Genomic DNA, 22,109 nt, shown 5'->3' with positions numbered 1-22,109 from the left:
TTTATATAGACTAATTTAGTTCTTAGTAGGACCTCAGGGTAAATAATGTGTGCAAGATTAGGAGTTGAGGGGACTCCAGCCAAATTAATCCCAACTCCTCACTGAAAATTACATCAAGGCTTGCTTTAGAAAAATAATTACTGCAACTGGCCTCACTTTTACTGAAGTTAAGAAGATTTAAAAAGTATAAATGATTGCCTCTCAAAGACCAGAGCAACTCTTCCTCTTCATATAATCCATCAATAGTTAGTTTTTAAAAATCCAAAACAAGAAGTTAATGGAACAGAAGAGCTTCCATGAGACCGTTATGCTCAACAGGTTAAACACATTAATTACAGCTATTTAAAAGGGTCTTCCACATAATTTACTGGAAGAGTTCTGCAAGCCCTCCAGGCAAATTTAATTACACTTAAATCTTTGTGGAAATTAATTATACTAAAACCTATGAGGAGTATAGCCAAATCATGACTCTTTATTCTAGCAAATGTCCCCCAAAATGGGCTGGTTAAGACAAGACTGCCAAGTGTTACCCCAAGGAAGATTAAGTCTCTTGGCCATGTTTTGTGGGTTAATTCTGATTCAGTCCTACATGTTAGGTTTCTAGCACAACAGCTGGGTAAGGCATAGTAAAGTTTCAAGGCAGAATGCAGTATTTACCACAGAACTAATCTTAAACAGTTAAATCACAAGACATTTCTAATAGCAAAACTTCACCTCTTAGCAAAATACAAAACACTGACTTACTGTGCATGTTCACAAAGGCAAGCCATAGCACATACCAGTTGGATTCTGCAGAAACCTGGCTACTGTGCCATGTGAAACCACCAGCTTTGAATTCAAATGAAATGAAATATGACGCAACTACCAGCAGGATCCTTGTGAAATCAATCTTAAACTTTCATACTTAGAAGTGTCTTAAAAACAGCACTCACAGCATTTCTTGACCAGCAGGATGCATCACAATAATTTAAAAGCAGCAATTATGCATTGCCAGAAAGAGTAAGACAACAGCAACAAGCTGTAGTTCCTTAATAGGCTCTTCAGTCATCCAGTCTTTATTGGTACAAGCACTGGTACATCCTTTTCAGATGGCTGTTCTTTACAGAGAGAATATAATTTAGGCTGCATCATCGTATACCTCAAGGCCCAATTTAAGACTAAGTTACCTCAAAACTCCCTATCTTCTCCTGGTGCCTAAAACTAGTAGCAGCTGCACACAGACTTGTATTCTGAATGTGCCCAAGTTTCATTTACACTATTACATGAAGTTGTATTTCAATGTATGAAAAAATTAGGCACTGACTTTTTAGTGTCATCTCTCAAATGCAGGAAAGCTTTTACCTCCCTTGTTCAACAAGCTGCCTACAATTAACATTAGACTAGACCTCAATACATGTCAGTAAAACATCTGTGGTTAAACTGAAATCACTAACCCTGGCAAGACGTGAGAGATTCTGAATGACTCTTATATTCAACCCATCAGCAGGACGATATGGGACAAAAATAAATCACTTGGTTACTTTGGGCTTTTAGAAAAGCAAGCACTGGTTTACTCTATGTCTGTGCACAGGACCTGATCCTGGTAACATCTGTGGATATTGACAAATGAGTTTCAGGGCCTCGCCAAGGAGGAAGATAGTCCTGCAGGCCTGGCAAACAGGCCTGGAGCATTTGCTGTCCCAGGTACCCCATTCAGGGACACCTGTGAAGCAAAGGTTTCACAGAATCATAGAATGGCTGAGGTTGGAAGGGTCCTCTGGAGATCATCTAGTCCAACCCCCCTGCTTAGCAGGGTCACCTAGAGCATGCTAGACAGGGTTGCATCCAGGCGGGCTTTGAGTATCTCCAGAGAAGGAGACTCCACAACCTCCCTGGGCAACCTGTTCCAGTGCTCTGTCACTCTCACAGTGAAGAAATTCCCCTTCACATTCAGGTGGAACTTCCAGTGGTTCAGTTTTAGCCCATGGCCTCTTGGTCCTGTTGCTGGGCACCACTGAAAAGAGTTTGGCCCCATTCCCTTGACACCCTCCCTTCAGGTACTTAGACATTGATAAGATTCCCCCTCAGGCTAAACAGGCCCAGCTCTCAGGCAGATGCTCCAGTCCTCTGACCATCTTTGTATGCCTATGCTGGACTCTCCAGTAGCTCCATGTCTCTCTTGTACTGGGGAGCCCAGAACTGGACACAGGATTCAAGATGTACCCACAGCAGGGCTAAGTAGAGGGGGAGGATCACCTCCCTCCACCTGCTGGCAACACTCTTCCTAATGCAGCCCAGGATTAGGATTGTTTCTTCCAACAATTTGTAGGAGATAAGACTATAAACTAGTAATAGAATAGGTGTATAAAAATCATGTTTGGCTGACTTGAGAGATGGTTATTGCTTCTTAGCACACAGTATGACAAGGATGAAGCATCTGAGCCTGGACCACACCCTGACAAGGTTATTTGTCTTCTGGACTCTTTCCTACATCTTTAAAAGTGCTTCTTCAGCATTTTAGAAATGCATAACCCTCCACAAGTCCACATGTGGACATGGGTGTGGAGAGCTGTGGATACAGAACAGGTAGAGAGATGCCACTGTCTATAGATAGACTTGAAGTAACATGATTCTTCCCAGGTTCTGATTGTCTCCTGCAGTCACTGTAGCTAGTCATTACTACTAACAAATAAAGAAAGAGAAAGGAACCTAAAACAGAATTATTATTCTGGCCTTGTCAGAGGCCAAGAAATGACTATACAAATACAGACAAATAGTGAAATTTAACACATTTTTAGTTAGGTTTCCAAGATGATTATATATATAAAAAAAAAGTGGCTCGGGGTTTGTAAAACTGTTTTTCTTTAAAACCAATTATCACACCGAAGCACAGATGAAGCAACCCTTCCGCAATTTAAGAATCTTAAATCAAGCAATTATTTGAAGGAACTCTGCAAGAATAATTTCCAAAAAAGAAAAGTCTATCAAAAATGGAAACCTTAATAGAAGAATGAAAGCATGAACAACGAAGACAATAACCAGACACGGTAAACCACATAATGCTCTGTACAATGCAACAAGAATTATCTTGCCAGGAACAGATCAGCTTCACATTGCTTTGAGTTTACCTTATTTTGTTTTCAGTTTTAATGTTTTGTTTTAAACTAACCTGACAAATCAAAGCAGAAGTACTCTTTTGTATGACATGCTATCCAGCATGTTGAGTAACATTCCAGCAGTTCTTATACTAAGATAGAAGAACATCACATATAAGGATGGAAGGAAATCAGCTGTTGAATTTAAGTGTATGCACTTTGTGTGGGTAACTGAAAACAGAACATATGTTGAGGCAAAAGATGATGAAACTTGTTTCAAGCTGCCTGTGCCAAGTCATGTTGCACAAAAGTTTTAATAAACTAAACAGAAACATAACTCTAGTCTTGTAGCCCTGACTTCATGCCAGCGGTCAGGATAGTTCTCAGGTCTCAACAAGTTTTCCAATCCCATCTCAAGTCACATGCAGTTTGTTAACCACACTGAAAAGTAAACCTAAACAAAGCTGTCACTTTTACCACAAAGCATGCTTAGGTCTCTACAAGACAGTCCTTTCTGGCCATGCTACAAGTGTCCATAGATATCAAAGTTCTTTTGTCATTCCTCCCAGTCTTCCATTGCCCACTCAGGCATCTTGGAGCAATACTCAAACTCTGTTCCCTTATAGCGCAAGGCATGCAGGTACATCACCAGCTCCTTAGGAGATGGGTCTCGCCTTGTAATTTTACACTCCACACACAGAGGGTCCTTCTCTTCTGAACCTGTCTCTCCCATTGGCCCATCCCAATTCTCACATGAACTAGTTTCTTTATTTTTTTCAAGTGTTTCCAGGTTGGTATCAGAGTTCTGTAGACAAACTGGTATTTTGCCTCTCTCTGAATCTTTAGTGTCCTCAGAAGGGCAGGAGTTCCCATTTACAGGATCAACCTGCACAGATTCCATCCAGTCACTTGAATTACCACACTCTTTATTTTCCGCACTGAGGTTCAAGTCCTCCTCTGAAATATTCAAGACATCCAAGCTCTGTTTGGAACGATGTTCTTCTACCAGTGCTTTCAAGAGTTCTTCATCTGTTTTATCAATCTTGCCACCTTTGCCCCTTTCAGGACCCCAAGCTTTCATATTATAGATAGGGTCATTGACAATAGGATATCCCAAGTACTGCAAATGTACCCGAATCTGGTGAGTGCGGCCAGTTTGTGGAAGACACTGGACCACGCTGGTCTTGCCATTGTAACTGAGTCTCTGGAACACCGTTTTGCAGGATTTCCCTTTGGGGTCCACACGACACACTCCCACTTTGTAAGAAACAACCAGTATGGGCTCTTCACAGACCACTTCGTGTTCTGGGAACTCCCCCACCACACGACAGACATACTCCTTTTCCAGCTATAGGGAGAGAAAAGAAAGAGTAAATGTTAGAAAAACTCCTTAGAACAGAAAACTGTCTCTGTTCTGATTACATAGTCTCATCCTAGTTAGTTGTCTCTTCCTCTTCACTGAAATACATCTGCAGGCAAGCTACTCCCAGAGTCTTATTACAGCTAAACAGAAGGAAAAAAAACCACAGCTATTTAAACACAAATTTTTCTTGCTCCTTCTTTGTTCTGCAACCAAATAGAACTTGAAAACTAAGAGCCTGGCCTATTTTTGTCACTTTCAACTCAAGAGTCACCTCTATGTGTTTTATTGTGATCTTTCTTTTACTGAAGTAAATCCTAGAAGATAGCTCCCCACAGCTATGGTTCTTTTGCACTGAGAACCATTGTGAAGTGAAAAAAACTTCTAAGTCTTAAAAATTGAAGAAAGTATTAAGTGACTGACACTTCTAATAAGTAAAACTGCTCTGTAACTACTATAACACAGAGAATGCTCCCTCCCAAAGGGAGAGATATCACATTCAGTTTTGTATTATCAAAATCAAGCAAGTTTTTGCTCAGTCTTTCCCTCTTGAGGCCTCCCACACCTTGTACAGTAAGAATATGAAGACAACTACAGACTGTTCTGGGAACTTGGGCTTGTTCAGACCAAAGTTTTAACTGACTTTTTACCAAATCTGTTTCAATGTATCATGAAAGAGACCCCAAAAGCCTTTCGTTCTCACCTGTCTCTGCCGAACCTGCTCATCAATCCTCTTGGATACCTCTGCAGTCTTGGCAAACATCAGTACTCCTGAGGTCATGCGATCGAGTCGGTGAATTGTATGCAATTCTTTCAGATTATGCTCTTTGCCTAGGATGAAGATGACTGTGTTGTGACGAAATCTGCCACAAGGATGTACTGGTAAAGAGGATGGTTTGTCTACAACTACCACCTCATCATCCTCCACTAAGATTTGGATAGGCTGGGCAGTGACTGGAGGCTCATGGCGATGCACTGTATTCCTGAGGAAATCATTATTCTGCAAGAAATATGTGATTAGAGTGAATCTGGCCAATCTAACCACCCTGTATAGCTATGCACAACTGAAAGCTGATCTTGTGGAGCAAATGAAAGCTCTGATCATCCTAGAAACCATGATTTAATACAACAATTCATTGCATTAACTCATTTAAGTTCACTAATCTGCCTCAAGCAACAGCCCCATGCCTAGCACATCCTCAAGGGGCTGAGCAGGAAGCTATAAGGCACTCTGCATCTGCAGAGCTGGCCAAGAGAGCAGGGCTGCAGGGAACAGATGTGCACATTCCCGATCCCCTGGGAAACCTGATTCCCTTTAAACATTTACAGTCTTCAGTACCATCATGCGGTTATCACAAGGTGGTGGTCGAGGCAATGCTTACTGCTATAACTGAGCTGCGGTTTCCTGTTTCAGCTTACCGGCAGCTCCCCGCGATGCCGGCAGCCAGGAAGCACCTGACTCTCAGGGCGCGCCAGCTCGGCGGTTTCCAGCCCCAGGAGGAAGGCTGTTAGGGAAGGATGCCCACCTTCAGCACGATGTCCAGGTCGTGGACGGGCTGCTCATTGAGGCGGAGGCGGCCAGCGCGGGCGGCAGCGCGGTAGCAGGTGAGGGGCTGGGCGCGGAACTCTGTGCTAAAGACATGCGCGAGGGTTCGGCCCACCCAGCGGCCCTTGCAGTAGGTGCGGAAGTCGAAGTAGTAGGGCCGCACTTTGCGCAGTCCGCCCTCGAAGTAGTAGCTCGTCTCGGCGAAGTGCGCCGCTCCGAAGCTCACCCCTGAGCTCAGTTTCCGCGGGGGCGGCACGTAGCGCTCGCCTGCCGCCACCCGCCGCTTCTTGGGGGGCGGCGATGCCGCTGCCTCCTCGCCGCCGCCGCCATCTGGATCGGGGCCCGGCCGCGGCTCCGTCATTCCGCCGCGAGCCCAGCGGCGCAGCGCGCAGCGCAGTACCGCCGCCCGCAGCCTCGCGCCGGGCCCCGCGCGGCGCCGCCCGGGACGCCCCGCGCGACAGCCAATGGCCTCGGCCCAGCATAGCGACGCGCTATGGCGTCGCCGGAAGGCTCCCCCCCTCCCCCCCCCAATTACCCGGCGTTCGGCCGGGAAGGAGGAAGCCACACCAGGGCGAGTTCACCGACTGGGCTTGCTCCGGGGCCCCCTTCCGTCCCGCTAAGCCCCCTCGCCGCCCCAAACCTCCCCAACGCTGGTGGGAGAGGGAAAGGGCACGGAGGAGAAGAGCTGTGAGCCGCACCAGAGAAGGGGCTTTTTCTTAACCCAGCCATTTTGGAGGAATTCAGTGTTACAACCATCAATTAAAGTAGTTAAGAAAACGTGCTCTTGTAATTAAACATTGACAAATCGGTTGTCTTCCCCCCCCCCCCCCCAAGCATTAGGTGAAGCAGTCAGTATTAAAGGGTATTTTTAGTTAGGTACAAATTATGAAGTTTTAAGTATTTGTCTGGTTTGGAAGTTCTCTGTAAATAGATATTATTGATAGTTTATCAAAGAGGATAACAACTTCCCTGAATCAACTCACTGTCTGGAACCAGACATGGGCTTCTAGAGCCTCCAGGTCCTTGGGAGAAATACCCTTTCTTCAGCCTTCTGTAACAAGCTCTTTAAAAGGAGAACTTGTGCTTGCAAGCGTGTCCACTGATAAAGTTTCCATTAAAAAAAAAAAAAACAAAAAAACACACAAAAAACCCACACCACCACCAACATACACATGTACAGTCAAAAGTCCCTTTCATGAGCTTTCTGAGGTCACTCTAGAGATATCCATCCATCAGATTTCATCCCTGAGGCAAAGAAAAACCAACAGTTACTATCACACATTTGCCTTCAGCTCAGTGACAAAAATGAGCACAGATAAAGTGTTTACGAAAGCAGGCAGATTCCAAAAAAAGGCCTGAGTACTCAGTCTGCAATCCCTGTCTATCAGGAGATGCATACTACTCTCCTGCTGTACCTTACCAGCTAAGCCTCTTTCTTCTTCTTCTTCTCTCTCTCTCTCTTTTTTTTTTCCTCCTGTCTTTCAGTAATGTCAGGAGTCAAAGAAAGCAGGGTCACAGGGATAGCTGTGAGGAGAAATGTTCCTCAAGGGAGAGCAAATTTTTACCGAGGCCACTGCTTTTCCTTATCTGTCAGAGGAACATAGATCACACCCATCAGTTGTGTTTCAAGGATCTGCCCATCGCTGGTTTTGTCATATTGCATCAGAACTTGGTTTGCACCTTCAGAACCAACAGGCAATATTAACCGACCTCCTGGCTTCAGTTCATTCAGCAACTGCCAAGCAGAGAAATCAGTATCAGCAGAGCCAACACAAAACCAACCTTCCTCCCTACCCCCAGAACAAAGAAAAGAGAATAGAAATAATAACAGAAGTAAGCCAAGTTGCAAGTTGTAAAGATCATGACTGTACCTTCAGAGGCACAAGATTGCCTGCTGGCACACACACAGAAAAAGATTCCTGTGGTTCCCTAATTCAGTTTTAATCACGGCTACTGATAAAGGCAGCCAACAGCAAGAGACATCTGGCACGATCATCTTACCTCCTTTGGTACAGTCGCTGCTGCTGCTCCAACATGAATGGCATCATAAGGAGCATCTTCAGGGTATCCCTGTCTGCCATCTCCAACTACAGGTGTGAAAAAAGCATGCAGAATCAGGCAAGATCAGATAATGTTCACATAAAAACTCTACCCCCAAATAAGTCTTCATATATCCTTTCATTTGAAAGCTAGATGAGGAACGCTTTGTAGCAAGATTGTGGTGACAACATGAAATCTAAAATCACTACACTGACATCTCTGCTAGAAATGTGGTGTTGGGTTACTTTCTAGAAAAGGAGGAAGAGATTTCTGGAACCTGATTACACTAGAGAAAGGAACTGTGAAAGCCAGGAAGGCCTTTAAATAACACAGTGGCTTTGTGCAGACTTGAGATTCCAGGTACAGAAAGAATAGACTCAAGTTGCCCAGGAAAGAGTATGTGCAGTCCTGTTTAAACACACCAAAAGCCGCATGTAGGACAACTGATCTCCTCTGAAGAGGATCTCTTCCCGAATTAATAGTCACTACGCATTCTGAAATAAGATACACAGCAAGTCTACCTCTAACATTAAACAGTTCTTGTTCGTATTACAGTTTATCAGTACTACACAGTGCTTAGCCAGTGCTTTCAAACAACATTGTGGCAGGCAGCTCAGACTTAATACAAATTAGAACAACTGCTTTCAGTAGTAGTGTTCTGCAGACAGCAAGAGCTAATGAACGTTTACAGAAGGGAAAACACATGAAGATCCTAAACAGCTCACCCACAAATTTTACACGGCCAGAGCTAAGCAAAGTTGGATCATCTTCTTGGACATTTCTGATGGATTCCTGTACCAGCTCCTTAATGTGTTCTACACCCACAGCTTTTCCTGTTGGGCCCATCTAAAACCAAAAAACAGCAGATAATCACATTATCCTATATGTACAGAGATGCATTTTATAGGGCAATCTACCATGAGTATTGGACAATTTCAGGAATAAACTTAAAAGGCAGAGTTTCTGTCCAACGTGCAAATCCCGTGCCACTTTGGTTTTAAAGCTGAGTAGTCCAACTTATATTAGCTACTTGAGGAATACACACGGATTTCCTATGGGGATTTCTAGTAATTATTTCTTTGGAAATGAAGGATTATTTGGTAGAACTGACAGCTTGGCAGGGCTAGTTCTTGATTAAGTAAGCAGTCTCCTAAGAAGAATAACTTGATCTGCTTTAAAGCACATTACAGAAATGCATGGAGGAGTTTAGAAAACAGACTACAACTACTTAGGAAACAAAGTAAGAAACAGAATCTGCAATGGACTTGCACGGTACACACTCCTCTTGATCTAGACTGAGTTAATATATATCCTTTTGCAGATATGACATCCATTTAGATTCCAAAATGACTATTTGTTTCTAGTGCAAGCTGGTGAGAGAAGAGAATAGCTTCCTCTGAGACGCACACGCACACACACGGAAGAAAGAGAAAAAAAAAAGGGAGGAGGATGGGTGGAATTAACAGCCTGTACAAGTCACCTATCTCCCAATATACATTACTACTTAGTAATAGTGTCCTGTATTCAGCTTACCATCCTGGCAAAGCAAGCTGTAAGATACCCGCTTCCAGATCCAACATCTAATGCCTTGGCACCTTCCACAAGCTGATCCTTCAGCAGTTCCAGTGCATGGGCATGCTGCGTGGACAACAGTTACAAGAAGGTGTGTAGCATCGCATTTGCACAAAGCTATTCATTTCTCATATACCTCTGCCATTTACACAGTTATTAGTTTCCTCCAAAATTTATTAGTTTCTTAGATAATTAGAACACTAAGCATTACCTACTCTGATTTAAAAACAGCATGCCTGTATTTTGTCTGACACAGAGTGAAGTCCAAGCATTTGATCAGAAACACCTTTTGCAGAACAGCATTTGGGAAGTATTCCAGTAATAAGATAGGAAATAGGAAAAAGATGTTGTGGAAAAACAGGACAACACTACTGGTTAGCCAGTAATACCAAATTCCTGCCTGAGCAGGGAAATAAAATAAAATCCCTCATACATACAGTGTGTAAAGAAACAAGCACAATAATCATGCACAGGCAACCTGTTTCACCTTCCTACTCTAGTATTTAAGTTAAATCAAACAAATAAAAAAAAATCTATTTCCATTAAAAGTAGAAAGATTCATCTCACCATATGTGGTGCACTGATTGTAGCTTTGTATCCTAAAAGGAAACCAGTGACAAAGTTACATGCTGGTGAGAAATGAATGTGATAATATCCAATTAATTATTATCACCTCCAATGTGAACAATTCCTTATTCTTTCCCCCCAGACCCATAAAAATATCACAAAGCTCTTCTCTTTTACCTCACTAAAGCACTTCACTGAGCAATCCCACAGGCTGAAATTTTAAGTAACAAGAGCAAGATAGCTTTACAAAGCTTAGTACCCAACTGTTGCAACCTACAAAGCTCTCCTGGCTCATTCACCAAAATGCTCTTCAATTGTCATAACCTAATTTTATTTCTGCTCCACAAGCACAATTTACAGCAATCAATGAAGATTTTGAATATGGAAAAGCTATATAGATTTTTTCCTTTATCAATGAAATGAAATCTGAGTTGTAAGGGTTATCAGCTGCTTTTTCTGTGGATCACATACATAGAAAGATTGCTCATTTGTGCAGACACATTCAACAGGAAACTAAGATTTCTCTATTGATAGCTAACTGGGGAAGTTTTCCAAGCCTGAGGGCCTTAGAGTTTCAACAGATGGGTATAGCAGCCAGCCTTGACATCCTGACCGCATACTATAAAGAAATTTAATTTTAGTTCTGAAAATGTTTGTGCCTTATTTAGCTGAAATATTATTAGGTACTTGCACTATTTTCACTGAAGTAATCTACAATTAACATCAGCTTATGACAGTAATTCTTGACTCACCCTCCCCTGAAAAGGACTCCAACCAACCAACAAAAAAAAATTTCTAAAATCAAAACTCTGAAGTCTGATGCAGTACTCTGTGTGGTTTTACCTTGTTTTAGGACTTTTCATCTCCATTACTAGCTATATTAGAAGAATGGTTCTGAGAGAAAGTCCAGGATTTCAAGTTTTGGATCTAAAAATCATTACCATGTTTTTGAGGATACCTAGGATTTTGCATCAGGTAGGGAAACACAGAATTTTTTGGTGTTTTTGAAAGCATGGAAAAGGGAAAACAAAAATAGGGCAGGAAAACAGTGCATTTACCACACTTTTAAAGATTTCTTTCTTAGATAAAACGTGATGTTTTTATTGGTGGAGTTAAGGAAAACCCTTGGGTGCAAAGGGTTGACATACCCATTCAGGGACAGAAGCCAAGTTACTAAAAGGAACCACTCTCCTCCACTTTCCAAATAACTATTTTTGTCTTGTCCTCCATTTTGCCTTCCAGCTTACAGACTGCTGTTCAGTTGTTCCGAATATCCATATTTAATCCTACTAAAGCCAGTAAGATTAGAGTATCCAATGCTCCTATAATTCAAATAAATAGCTTTCTCAGGCCTGCAAGGAAGAACATACCAGCAAAGGCTGGACAGAAAAAAAGTATTTCACTCATCCTTATTCTTCAAAAGACGCTTTCTTTTGCAGGATAGTGGGAAGAATACTGTATAGGTGCATATTCATTTCTGCTGGAATTCATAAGTAGATCCAAGGCAGTTCAACTGCACAATGGATCCCACAGTTGAAATACCGATAGAAGTTGATCTACTTGACTCATCCAGAAACTCAGACACTGCTTTGAGGATCTAATGTGGAGTATGGGAAACTCGGTCCAGCCAATTCATCTCAGGCATCTCTGTTACTGTGACTAGCACAGTCAGTACAGACACCATAAAAGTAATGATACCTTGCCTTAAGTTACTCACCAATAGACTGAGGAGAATCCATATATGGGAAATATTTGATGTAGTGACCTCTGTCAGTAGCCAATAACACATCAAAGACCCGCTGGGATTTAATTATTCCTTTTTCTGGGAGAAAGAAGAATAAATAGAAGAGAAAGTCCTCAGGATTATAGCAAGAACAGATTTAGAAGGAAACACAGTTCATGGAATTAGCAGTAAAACTGAAAGAGTCCTTAAATGAGTGATCTGAGAACAGACAAAAAACAAAAATGCAAATGAAAGTACATGCTTTTCAGTTTCTGGTATACAGAATGAAATTGTGTGATAATCCTAACTATCAGCTCAGTCTCCCACAAAGGATGGTTAGTTACAACCACAATATTTCTGCAACTGTTAAATGTAATGAAAGATAAATAGAGTCATACTTTCACTCCTGAAAGTGGAAATTTCAGTCCAGGTTAAGGGAACATTAGCAGGATAAATGAACTGAAGTTAAGAGCAATGACTGCAGAAACATTCATCATTTCTTTATTCCTCATCTCTGAGAGAACTCTTGCAGGGAGAAAACCAGCATGGCTTTAGCAGTAGAGGGAATTCTAAGCTACTTGCTCCAGACTGTTGTCCAGAACATTGTAGTAACACCAAGCACTATTGTAATGTCAAGGCATCTATCTGGAGGTGACACAGACCACAGAGGTCAGGAGGCTGACAGTGATGTCATCCTCTGCAGCATTTTAAAGAATTGCCACTCATTTATCATTTCAGGGGGAGTAGAAGGAAGGCCATGGATAGTCTTTCCTGCTACTTCTAGTATAACATCTTGTTTATAATTATAAATAGAATAAGTTCAAACCGGGACAAATACTGATGTTCATGTGACATCAGCTCAGACATTTCTGAATGAACAGCATTACAGTCTGTCACTTTATGACATTAAATATCTTTATACTGAAGTACCAACAAACCATCAGCAGCTTTAAACATTTACCCTGATCAGAACCTCACATCACTACTCACTGTACAGATTGTTGACTAGCTCAGGGTGCGTCTTTCCACTTGAAGTCCAGGCCATCGTTCTTGCAAACAGCAGTCCCATGAGTGTAAATATAGCACAGGGCAGCAGATAGCTCATCCCACAGAAATGCACAGCAGCCTCCCAGGCCTGGCCTGCCTATGAGAGAGAGGCACTTCAAAACTCACTGCTTGACGGACACCCCAAAACCTTGTCTTCTCTCACTGTAACTTGAACTTCCACCTATTATGTTATTCCAAACACAACAAAGCTTACATGTTACAAAGGACAAGTTATCAGCCCCAGAGAATCAGCACCTCTACCTTGATTATATGCAAGAACCTGAAGTAAGTGATTACTAGCTAGCTGCAGCTTTCTTTGTTTAAAGCCAAACAGCACACTATACCTAAAGCGGTTGCTTCGTGCAAAGTCAAAGCCCTCTGAAAGCACCCCAGCAATCCTAAGTGGGGAAGCTGCGGCCTTGCTACGTAAAGCAGGGCCAAGAAAGCACGGCTTGGGCCCAGGGCAGGCGCCGGTGGGGGGAAGGCGCTGGCCGGGTCGCAGGCGCCGCGCCGCGCCGCCCCCTCCTCCCCGCAGCGGGAGCGCCGCTGACACCGGCCCCTCTAGCCTGGGCACGTAACGCTAACGCCCGCCCGCGCGCCCCCGCCTCCTCCCACTCACCTGCGCAGCCGCACTAGAGCGGAGCAGAGGCGAACCCCACCCCGTTCACCCTCTTCCAACCCCTTGTTACGAGCAACTGCGGCAACCACCTCCCTGAAGCTGAACTACTCCCACCCTTTTCCAAGATGGCACCATAACGGAACAACGATCTCTCCCGCCCACTGCCGCGCCCTGCCCCCGCTAGGCGGCGGGGCGTGGCGATTGGCTGCGCCTGAGCGTCAATTGGCGCTCGGGGAGGAGCCGTGGCAGCTTCCTATGTTGACAGTGTGGGTCGGCGGTGCGGGTGCGGCGCCTCGGCCCTGGGGGTGGGGGTGGGCCGGAGCCGGCTCCCATGGAGGAGGGCCCTAGCGCCGAGCCGAGGCTTGGCGGCCGCGGGGGGGGCGGCCTGCGGGGGACGGGGCGGAGGGAGGCGACCTGAGAGTTAAGAGGCACTGCGGTGACATGAAGGATCCCTTAAGGAACCGAGAGAATAAAAGGGGGGTGGGGGGGAAGAGATGAGTCTTCTTGGTCCTCAGTGTGCATAATTTATTTCTTCCTTCAGGGCTTCATGATGAGAATGCTTGAGAGTATCGACTGTGTGGTCACCAGGTCTGGGGAAGACCTCTGGGCTGAAATTTGCTCGTGTCTGCCCCATCCAGACCAGAAGGATGCTGGTGATGCTTTTACAGATTCATTCACAGATGCTTACACTGACGGGGGAAGCCCAGAGAATGCATCAGCTGGCTCTTCCCAAGCAAATCCGAAGCCCTGGGCACCTCTGAATGATTCAGAGATATATTTAGCATCCTTAGGTGAGTGTCTGATAAGGCTCTGGTTTCTCCATTTGCTTAGGTGCCTCCTGTCAGCTGTGACCCTGTTCATGTGCCTGTTGTGATGGTGTTCACACCTCTGGTTGGAAAGACATCAGCCTTAGACTCAGTTACTGCAAGTGCATTAGTAGAAACAAGAATGATTATTGCTGATCTTCAGCAGAGGCACAGAAACGAACTCTTTACCAAGTATAAAATTTATGACTTCTATCCCCCCAAATAAGTGTGTGTGTGTGTTGGGGGAGGGGAACAAAACTGCTGTCTTCGAACAGCCTGTAATTCTACTGTAGTTGACTGGGAGGAAAGATGTGTTTGGAACTCATTGCAGGGCCTATGTGTTTTGGTGTTACCAGTATTTGTCTCATTGTTCTATGGAGTCTCAGGAGGTGTTTCTGAGCGAAAGCTCTGATGCTTTCCCCAGTTATGCGTGCTGGATTCCCTATTTTAAGAGGACAGATTATGCAGGTGATCTTCCTGTGACTGATTCTGGTAATTCTTGTATGATTGTTAACAGTGTAACAACTGATTGAAACACTTGATATGAGGGATGATAATATTACCATTATTGGAGCCAATCTCCTAGCAGCAGTCTCTAGCTCTAAGGCCATGGATTCAGGTACCCTAATTTAAGGATTTCCTGCTTCCTTCAGAGGCCTCATTATCTAACCATATTCAGCTCCAGGAAGGATGTTCCTATTACTTGTTAGGAAGAGCCTTTGAGGACCCCCCCTGCTTTTAGGAGTATTGGGCTGCTACTCCCTCCAGTCTAGGAAAATACTCTTTGCCTCTTTTATTTCCTCCTTTTCTTCCCTCTGCAGAGCTGTTTTTATCCTGGGTCAGTTCATAATCTAGTTTGCAGTGCAGCCACACAAATAATTGTGTTGACTTGTGTAGGGAGTCATACATGCCCAGGATAATGGAGACAGAATGGCAGAAGTGATCTTTTAAGTTTTTATTTCTGCCAGAGCTTCCATTTTGCCTCAGTTACTGTTTTAGACTATTATTTCACTGTACAGTAAATAGAGCTCTTAATACCAGATCAAAGGTGCCACAGCGATGAGACACAAATTGCTCTTCTTTTATTACTTGATGTTGCAGTTCCAACCGGTTCAGAAAATGTTGATGGTTAATTTTTACCAGCAGGCTTCTGATCAGATCAGCTCTAGGTCAGACCTTGCACAGCCAGGATGAAAGCATAAAGCTAGCCTGACGTTTCTCCTGTATGTGCTGGCTAAGTCAACAAAAATATACTCTTGTTCTGGGTTTAAACATAGCCAGGATTAGTGGTTGTGGTATCATAACTATGTATCAGTATGCTAGGGCACACCTGATGTTTCAAATCTTAGGAATTTTTAGGGCCTGAGTTTCTATTTTCAGTGAAAGCTCAATTAGGTTACACAAGACAACCTCTGAAAAGAGTAACAGATTGGCCACAGCATTGTGAATTAGCCCAGTTTAGTTTATGATGATGTGCTTCTGGGAAAAAAAACTGAGCGCAAGTCAATACCTGACCTGATTTGAGAAGAAAGGTATTATAATGGGATTTTATGACTAGAGGAGCTCATGCAGTTTACTTTTTTTGTATTTTTGTATTTGTGTATTTGTGTATTTTTGTATTTGTGTATTGTAGTTGAATTACCCTCTGTCTGGTAAGAAGTCAGTTCTCATTGTCCTGTGTGGCTGGGAAACTCACAATATCAGATTCTTTTATGGGATAGCTAATTAATAATACTACTGTATTCACTGCAGGTTTTTTCCTCAGTGTGGACATTATTTGGATTTCTCACTACTATTAGTGTCATTTATATTTCATGACAATTTGCATGGAAATCTGGGGACTTAATACCTCTGAGTTCTGTACCTTTCTATGTGTTTTCACTAAAACAGAATTTTAAGGACAAAAGTTGTTAAGAAGCAATATTGGGGAGAATTAACTGCATAAGCCTTAATTCCTCAGATGTGTCCCTAAAAATACAGATATCTATATACAAGAAATATAGTCATGCAGACCTAAAATACTGGAAAAGTATTTTAAATCAAAAAGATTAAATATAAATTTATCTGGAAGAGTTTATTTAAAAGTGCTGACTTTCCCTCTGACAAACAGAAAAAAGACTTTCTTTGCCTCTTTGCAGAGAGAAGGCTGATGAGAATTAAAGGCTTGTCTCAAGAGGTGACCTCCAAGGATATGCTGCGTACTCTTTCCCAGGCTAAGAAGGAATGCTGGGACAGGTTCCTGCAGGAGAAGTTTGAGTCTGAATTTTATATAGAGGGACATGAATCTGATGAGAGGTAATAAGCAAGTTAATATGTAAGGATTACCACTTCAGGCATAATTGTCTGTATTGGCAAATAGATTAGATTTTTATTTCTGGCCAGGAATTGTTTTAGGGTATTATGACAGAAATTATACTTCATTGCAACTTTGCTAAGATTATCATAGCCTTTCTGAAACAGGTTAATAATTACCGTTTGCCACTCACATGGAGGAAAATACATAGAACATTTTCAGTTTGAACTTCCAGAGCTGTTCACTGGCTGAGTCCCTCAGACTGGGATGATCCAGCATCAGAAACCTATTTAATGATTTCCCTTGTTGTGTTTGGAGTAGGGAATGTTTAAAGCATCTCAGATTACTCCCCCCTCCCCCCCAAAAAAGCTTAATTTTATAAATGAATTCTAGGCTATTCCCTGCATCTTTCTAAGATCCCACCTAAGCACGGCTTCAGATACAAGGGGGACCTTTTCTTTTGAGGTTTTTTTTACCAGGTTGGTACCAGTCCTGAGATCAGCTCTGCAGAGTAGCTGGCTTTCAGTTCTGTGCCTGTCTTATAATTCTTTTGCTCTCTCCTCTATTACCATTTTATAGATGATGTATGAATTAATATGAAAGTCTTTATCTTTAGCAGTCTCAGATTCTCAATCACTTAAAATATTCTCAATGTTTTTCCTTCTGAGCTGACATTTTTCATGATGGCTTCTTGCTGAAAAGAAGATCATTTTTCTCCTTTGAAAAAAATCTGCTTAAGTTAGTTCTGGAGCCTAAGTATGAAAAATAATGTTGAGATATAAGTAAGAAATAAGTATGAATATTATTATTTAAGTAATTTTTAGGTTTTTTGTTCAACCGTTTAACTTGGATATGATTTATATTTTTAAAAATATATCACAATATAAATATATACATAATATATAAAAATATTAAAATATAAAATACCATAAATATCAATGATTTTTAAAAAATCAAAATTTTGCAGACCTCTGTGCTTTCTATTCTGTAAATGTTTTTAAAGGCTGGGGACGTTATCCGTGGAAAAACTTTCCTCCCTAGAATTTGACTAAATGAGGATAGAGGTTATCTCTGAGAGGTACTGAACTATTTAATTCGCATCCAGCAAAGAAGTTAAACAAGTCCCTAACTTTTAAGCACACAAATAATTGCAAGGACATTACAATATGAAATTCTGCTGCTGTAAAAGAGCAAGAAAAAGTTAATTTCACTGAGGAAGGATTGAATGACTTGAATCATGCTTCCTGGGGTGTGAGCATCTGCATATATATGCATGCACAGAGAGGTACAGATACCTACATACCTCTTTAAAACCTACATACCTCTTTAAAATGCATGTATACAGATACATACATGTATACAGATAAATACATACCTCTTTAAAATGCATGTATACCAATGCACGCAGCAAGGGGAACAAACAGGAGGAGCTGGAGATCCTGTGTGCGATCTCAGGGCCATGATCTCATTGCAATCACGGAGACAGGGTGTGATAGCTCACATGACTAGAATGCTGCCATGGGTGGCTATGTGCTTTTTAGGAAAGGCAGGCCAGGAAGGCGAGGTGGTGGAGGATCCAGCAGGAAAGAACTAAGGCAACAAGTAGGATTGCAACCCTGGACTTCAGGAGAGCGGACTCTGGGCTCTTCAGAGACCTAATTGGTGGAGTCTCATGGGTTAAGGCCCTAGAAGGAAGGGGGGTCCAGGAGAGCTGGCTAATATTCAAACATCACTTCCTCCAACTTCAAGAGCAGTGCATCCCTATGAGTAAGAAGTGCAGCAAAAGGGGCAGGAGACCTGCATGGGTGAGCAAGGAGCTGGTGGCCAAATTCAGGCAGAAGAAGAAAGTACACAGAATGGATGAGGGGATGGAGTGCCTCCTCAGAAAGTTTGTGGATGATACCAAGCTGGGAGGAGTGGCTGACATACCTGAGGGCTGTGCTGCTATTCAGAGAGACCTGGACAGGCTGGAGAGTTGGGTGGAGAAGAACCTCATGAGGTTCAACAAGGGCAAGTGCAGAGTCCTGCACCTAGGGAGAAATAACCCGAGGCACCAGTACAAGCTGGGGGCTGATCTGCTGGAGACCAGCCCTTCAGAGAAAGACCTGAGAGTGCTGGTGGATGACAAACTGACCATGAGCCAGCAATGTGCCCTTGTGGCCAAGAAGGCCAATGGTATCCTGGGGTGCATTAGGAAGAGTGTTGCCAGCAGGTCGAGGGAGGTGATCCTGCCCCTCTACTCAGCCCTGGGGAGACCTCATCTGGAGTCCTGCATCCAGTTCTGGGCTCCCCAGTACAAGAGAGACATGGAACTACTGGAGAGAGTCCAGTGTAGGGCTACAAAGATGATCAGAGGGCTGGAGCATCTGCCCTACATGAGGAAATGCTGTGAGAGCTGGGCCTGTTTAGCCTGGGGAAGAGAAGACTGAGGGGGGGGGGGAATCTTATCAATGTGTGTAAGTACCTGAAGGGAGGATGTCAGGGGGACAGGGACAAACTCTTTTTCAGTAGTCCTGTGTGAAAGGACAAGAGGCAACAGGCAGAAATTGAAGCACAGGAAGTTCTGCCTGAATTTGAGGAAGAATTTCTTTCCTGTGAGAGTGAGAGAGCACTGGAACAGGTTGCCCAGAGAGGCTGTGGAGTCTCCTTCCCTAGAGATATTCAAAGCCTGCCTGGATGCAACCCTGTCTAACATGCTCTAGGTGACCCTGCTGAGCAGGGGGGTTGGACTAGATGATCTCTGAAGGTCCCTTCCAACCTTACTGATTCTATGATTCTGCATTTCAGAATTATAATATTAAACTTTTAGAGTTACAGACTGCATTCAGACCCCCACCCCCCCCCAAAAAAAAAAGGTTAGGTCTATTCCTGTGAGACCAGTCATTATGAAATAGGCTATAAGATAGTAAATATATAAAAATATATGTATGTGTATATATAGTATCCATAGTATGGTTAGCATTCTAGGAAGTATACATTATCATTCATACCACTTTGTTTTCTTAACCTTGTGGTATTAGTTTTACTAGCAAAGATGAGTGGTCACGCTTTGTGTATATACTTCCTAGGAGATTTTTTGTTTGATTGTATGTTTCTGTTTCTTAATCATCATCATCATTAGCCAGATTTTGTGTTTCTTTATTTTTTTAATGCTAGCTTTTTACATCCAGCAGAGAAAGCTGAAACTCCCATTTTGGTTTTTGACTAGAGTGACTTTAGAAATGCAGAACTTTATGTACCTGCTAAGGATTATCTTCATCAAGAAAACCAATAAGAGAGAATAAAACCTTTCCAACCATAACTGAAAAAGCCTAGCTACAACAAAACAATTAGAGTTCTGTTTCAAGATGTCTCTTATACTTCAAAATGTATCCTTTGTGGGTGGTATCCTGACTTTTAAAGACATTGCTGGAGATATTGCAGGGGAGTGTCAAGGACCATGCTTTTTTTTGCCTACAGTGAAACATCCTCCTTGCTCTTCCAGCACACAGATCAGTTTTGTGATAGACCTAATCTGTGGCAATAGAAATGCCTACAAAGTTGAAAGAAATATATTTGGAGCATTCTTCTAATATATATTTTTTAATGTTCCTGTGAGGTTTTATTGGTATTTCATGTTTAACTTTCATGTCTTTGCTTTCTCTTAGCACACTGGAACATCTAAAGCGATGGCTGCAACCTGATAAAGTGGCAATCAATACTGAAGAGGTGCAGTACCTCATCCCTCCAGAATCACAGCCAGAGAAGCAGGAGACTGAGGAAGAACTTCCAGCTGCAGAGCAGTGAGATGCATGCCAGCTGTGCACACGGCTTCCTCTGGTCCACACCCTGATGAAGTTGTAGGCAGTTAGAGTAATAACAGGATGGGGTTGAGGGAAAGTGCCGATTACTGGTCAGTTATAAAAACAAAACAAAAAACCTCCAGAGATAGTGACTGGTGGTGGTTATTTACAGAAGTGAAAGGTCTGTGACAGAGTTTATGCTGAGCTGAAATCCTACTTTGATCTACTCCCAGCCTGTAGCAACCTAATCATTCCAGTCTGAATGTGAATTGTTTGTAATTCATCAAGAGAAATACTGAACAAAAAAGCAGTTGTTGAGAAGCATCAGAAAATATTATGGTCTAGAATAGAATAGATAGAACTCAAACTGCTGAATTAGTTCTTCTTCCTGTTTTGTACCCTTTTGTTATGAAATTGAGCATATTTTTCCTTCCTGCAAAGTGCACAGTGGTGTTTCCTGTTAATCCTCAGTATTTATGTTTGGGCTGGCTCTGAGCTATTCCTTGGAGTAGGTCAGATATTTTTCACCTAACTGAATTTGGAACCCTAAAGGAAGCTATCACTGTAATAACTTCAATAATAACATCTATTCAATTTTCACTGAAGTGATAGCTACAGAAGGCTATTTAACGTTCCTGTCTTTGTAATGTACCCTTTTGGAATATCCCAGTTTATTGCTCATCCAAACTCTCTATTACAGAATAGATGGGAGGGGGAGTAATTTTGCATTGTTTGTCACTTTGTGTCCATTTCTCTTCTCTCCTTCAGTTTCCCCAAGAAAGTGACAGATGAGATTCCATATCAGGAAAATAAGTGTTTACCAGGGAGGTTACAAGTGACTTGTTTTCATCAGACTTGCACAGAATTGTCTGACTTTAAATGTGTTGTAATGTATATTTCTTTTTCATCCTGTTTTACTCTACAGGGAGTTGTTTCCCATTATTAATCAAAGGATCTGTAATCATAACTTGTGTAAGATTGACTTTTTTATGTGCATTCCCTCTTAACATTGACACTAACGGTCAATAGAGGAAAGCAGCCTACATCTTCTGTTGGATAAAGCTCTTCACGCAGAAACTGTAGGGGTAATTCTAGTAGTTTATGCAAACTAATATCTCATTTAATATGTAACCATATGAAAATACATTTTAAAACTAGCTCCTTGATATAGCTTCATTGTTTTCCATCTCTGTACAATCATAAATGGTGCTATTGTCTCATTCCCTCACAGCTATTACTCTATTGCTACTTCTGCATATGACTTTTAGTGTTGTGACTTGAGACTTGTCCCTACCATCAGCTTTATCAGTGTAACTGCCTATCTCAACCTTACCATTTACAAAAGAAGTTACAGTCATACAGTTCTACAAGTATCTTTCTCCGCTAGGACAAACATATTTTTTGAGACTTGAAAAATATGGTGAATCATCTGAATATCAATCTTTCTGTTGTGTTGGAGGTGTTTTTTTTTTTTTTTTTTTTTTTTTTGGTGAACATACTACTTCTGGTAAATACTCACAAGTATGTGCAAAGGGAGAAAAAGCAATTTATTTCTCTGTTGCTAGGCTATCTTCTAGTCAATACATTTCCCTTTTGTGATTATAAATGGCTGTGAAGATGCTTTATGCTGTTTTATCCCTTTCCCCTTAAAGTTGAGAAAAAAACGTACCATATAGAAAC

At 42.3% G+C, this 22,109-nt stretch overlaps 3 protein-coding genes across 8 annotated transcripts; 1 reads left to right on the top strand and 2 right to left on the bottom strand.

Moving 5' to 3' along the window:
• Positions 1–1,024: 1,024 nt before the first annotated feature.
• On the bottom strand, positions 1,025–6,396 carry RPUSD2 (RNA pseudouridine synthase domain containing 2). The gene is made up of 3 exons (XM_062577927.1): positions 5,961–6,396; positions 5,138–5,434; positions 1,025–4,422 (listed from the first exon to the last, which is right to left on the bottom strand). Exons 1-3 carry the CDS (start codon positions 6,339–6,341, stop codon positions 3,631–3,633), a joined length of 1,470 nt encoding a protein of 489 aa, XP_062433911.1. The 5' UTR covers positions 6,342–6,396; the 3' UTR covers positions 1,025–3,630.
• A 406-nt stretch (positions 6,397–6,802) lies between these two features.
• On the bottom strand, positions 6,803–13,667 carry LOC134140604 (protein-L-isoaspartate(D-aspartate) O-methyltransferase-like). 4 transcript variants are annotated; one of them, XM_062576001.1, is made up of 9 exons: positions 13,638–13,667; positions 12,873–13,026; positions 11,877–11,981; positions 10,160–10,191; positions 9,554–9,658; positions 8,746–8,866; positions 7,982–8,067; positions 7,546–7,715; positions 6,803–7,225 (listed from the first exon to the last, which is right to left on the bottom strand). In XM_062576001.1, exons 2-9 carry the CDS (start codon positions 12,985–12,987, stop codon positions 7,213–7,215), a joined length of 747 nt encoding a protein of 248 aa, XP_062431985.1. In that variant the 5' UTR covers positions 12,988–13,026; positions 13,638–13,667; the 3' UTR covers positions 6,803–7,212. The 4 variants fall into 4 exon arrangements, with proteins under 4 accessions (XP_062431985.1, XP_062431982.1, XP_062431986.1 ...); XM_062575998.1 differs by lacking the exon at positions 13,638–13,667 and adding an exon at positions 13,549–13,631; XM_062576002.1 differs by lacking the exon at positions 13,638–13,667 and adding an exon at positions 13,549–13,630 and having other exon boundaries at positions 12,873–13,022.
• A 117-nt stretch (positions 13,668–13,784) lies between these two features.
• On the top strand, positions 13,785–21,646 carry CCDC32 (coiled-coil domain containing 32). Of its 3 annotated transcripts, none has more exons than XM_062576004.1 (4): positions 13,785–13,831; positions 14,090–14,339; positions 16,493–16,649; positions 20,295–21,646. In XM_062576004.1, exons 2-4 carry the CDS (start codon positions 14,096–14,098, stop codon positions 20,431–20,433), a joined length of 540 nt encoding a protein of 179 aa, XP_062431988.1. In that variant the 5' UTR covers positions 13,785–13,831; positions 14,090–14,095; the 3' UTR covers positions 20,434–21,646. The 3 variants fall into 3 exon arrangements, with proteins under 3 accessions (XP_062431988.1, XP_062431987.1, XP_062431989.1); XM_062576003.1 differs by having other exon boundaries at positions 13,795–13,812; XM_062576005.1 differs by lacking the exon at positions 13,785–13,831 and adding an exon at positions 13,842–13,853.
• Positions 21,647–22,109: the final 463 nt, after the last annotated feature.

The sequence above is a fragment of the Rhea pennata genome, chromosome 5 (assembly GCF_028389875.1).
Source record: "Rhea pennata isolate bPtePen1 chromosome 5, bPtePen1.pri, whole genome shotgun sequence".
NCBI classification, from domain to species: domain Eukaryota; kingdom Metazoa; phylum Chordata; class Aves; order Rheiformes; family Rheidae; genus Rhea; species Rhea pennata.
This window is presented reverse-complemented; position numbering and strand designations above follow the sequence as displayed.

Coding starts and splice junctions, on each gene's coding strand:
- LOC134140604 (XM_062576001.1), bottom strand. CDS start 12,987: ATGAGCTATCTGCTGCCCTGTGCTATATTTACACTCATGGGACTGCTG. Junction 8,867..9,553: donor CAGCTTGCTTTGCCAGGATG/GTAAGCTGAATA, acceptor TTTTGGTTTTAG/ATGGGCCCAACAGGAAAAGC. Junction 8,068..8,745: donor TGGCCGTGTAAAATTTGTGG/GTGAGCTGTTTA, acceptor TCACACCTGTAG/TTGGAGATGGCAGACAGGGA.
- RPUSD2 (XM_062577927.1), bottom strand. CDS start 6,341: ATGACGGAGCCGCGGCCGGGCCCCGATCCAGATGGCGGCGGCGGCGAG. Junction 5,435..5,960: donor ACCTGGACATCGTGCTGAAG/GTGGGCATCCTT, acceptor TATTTCTTGCAG/AATAATGATTTCCTCAGGAA. Junction 4,423..5,137: donor AGCAGGTTCGGCAGAGACAG/GTGAGAACGAAA, acceptor CTCTCCCTATAG/CTGGAAAAGGAGTATGTCTG.
- CCDC32 (XM_062576003.1), top strand. Junction 14,340..16,492: donor GATATATTTAGCATCCTTAG/GTGAGTGTCTGA, acceptor GCCTCTTTGCAG/AGAGAAGGCTGATGAGAATT. Junction 16,650..20,294: donor GGACATGAATCTGATGAGAG/GTAATAAGCAAG, acceptor GCTTTCTCTTAG/CACACTGGAACATCTAAAGC.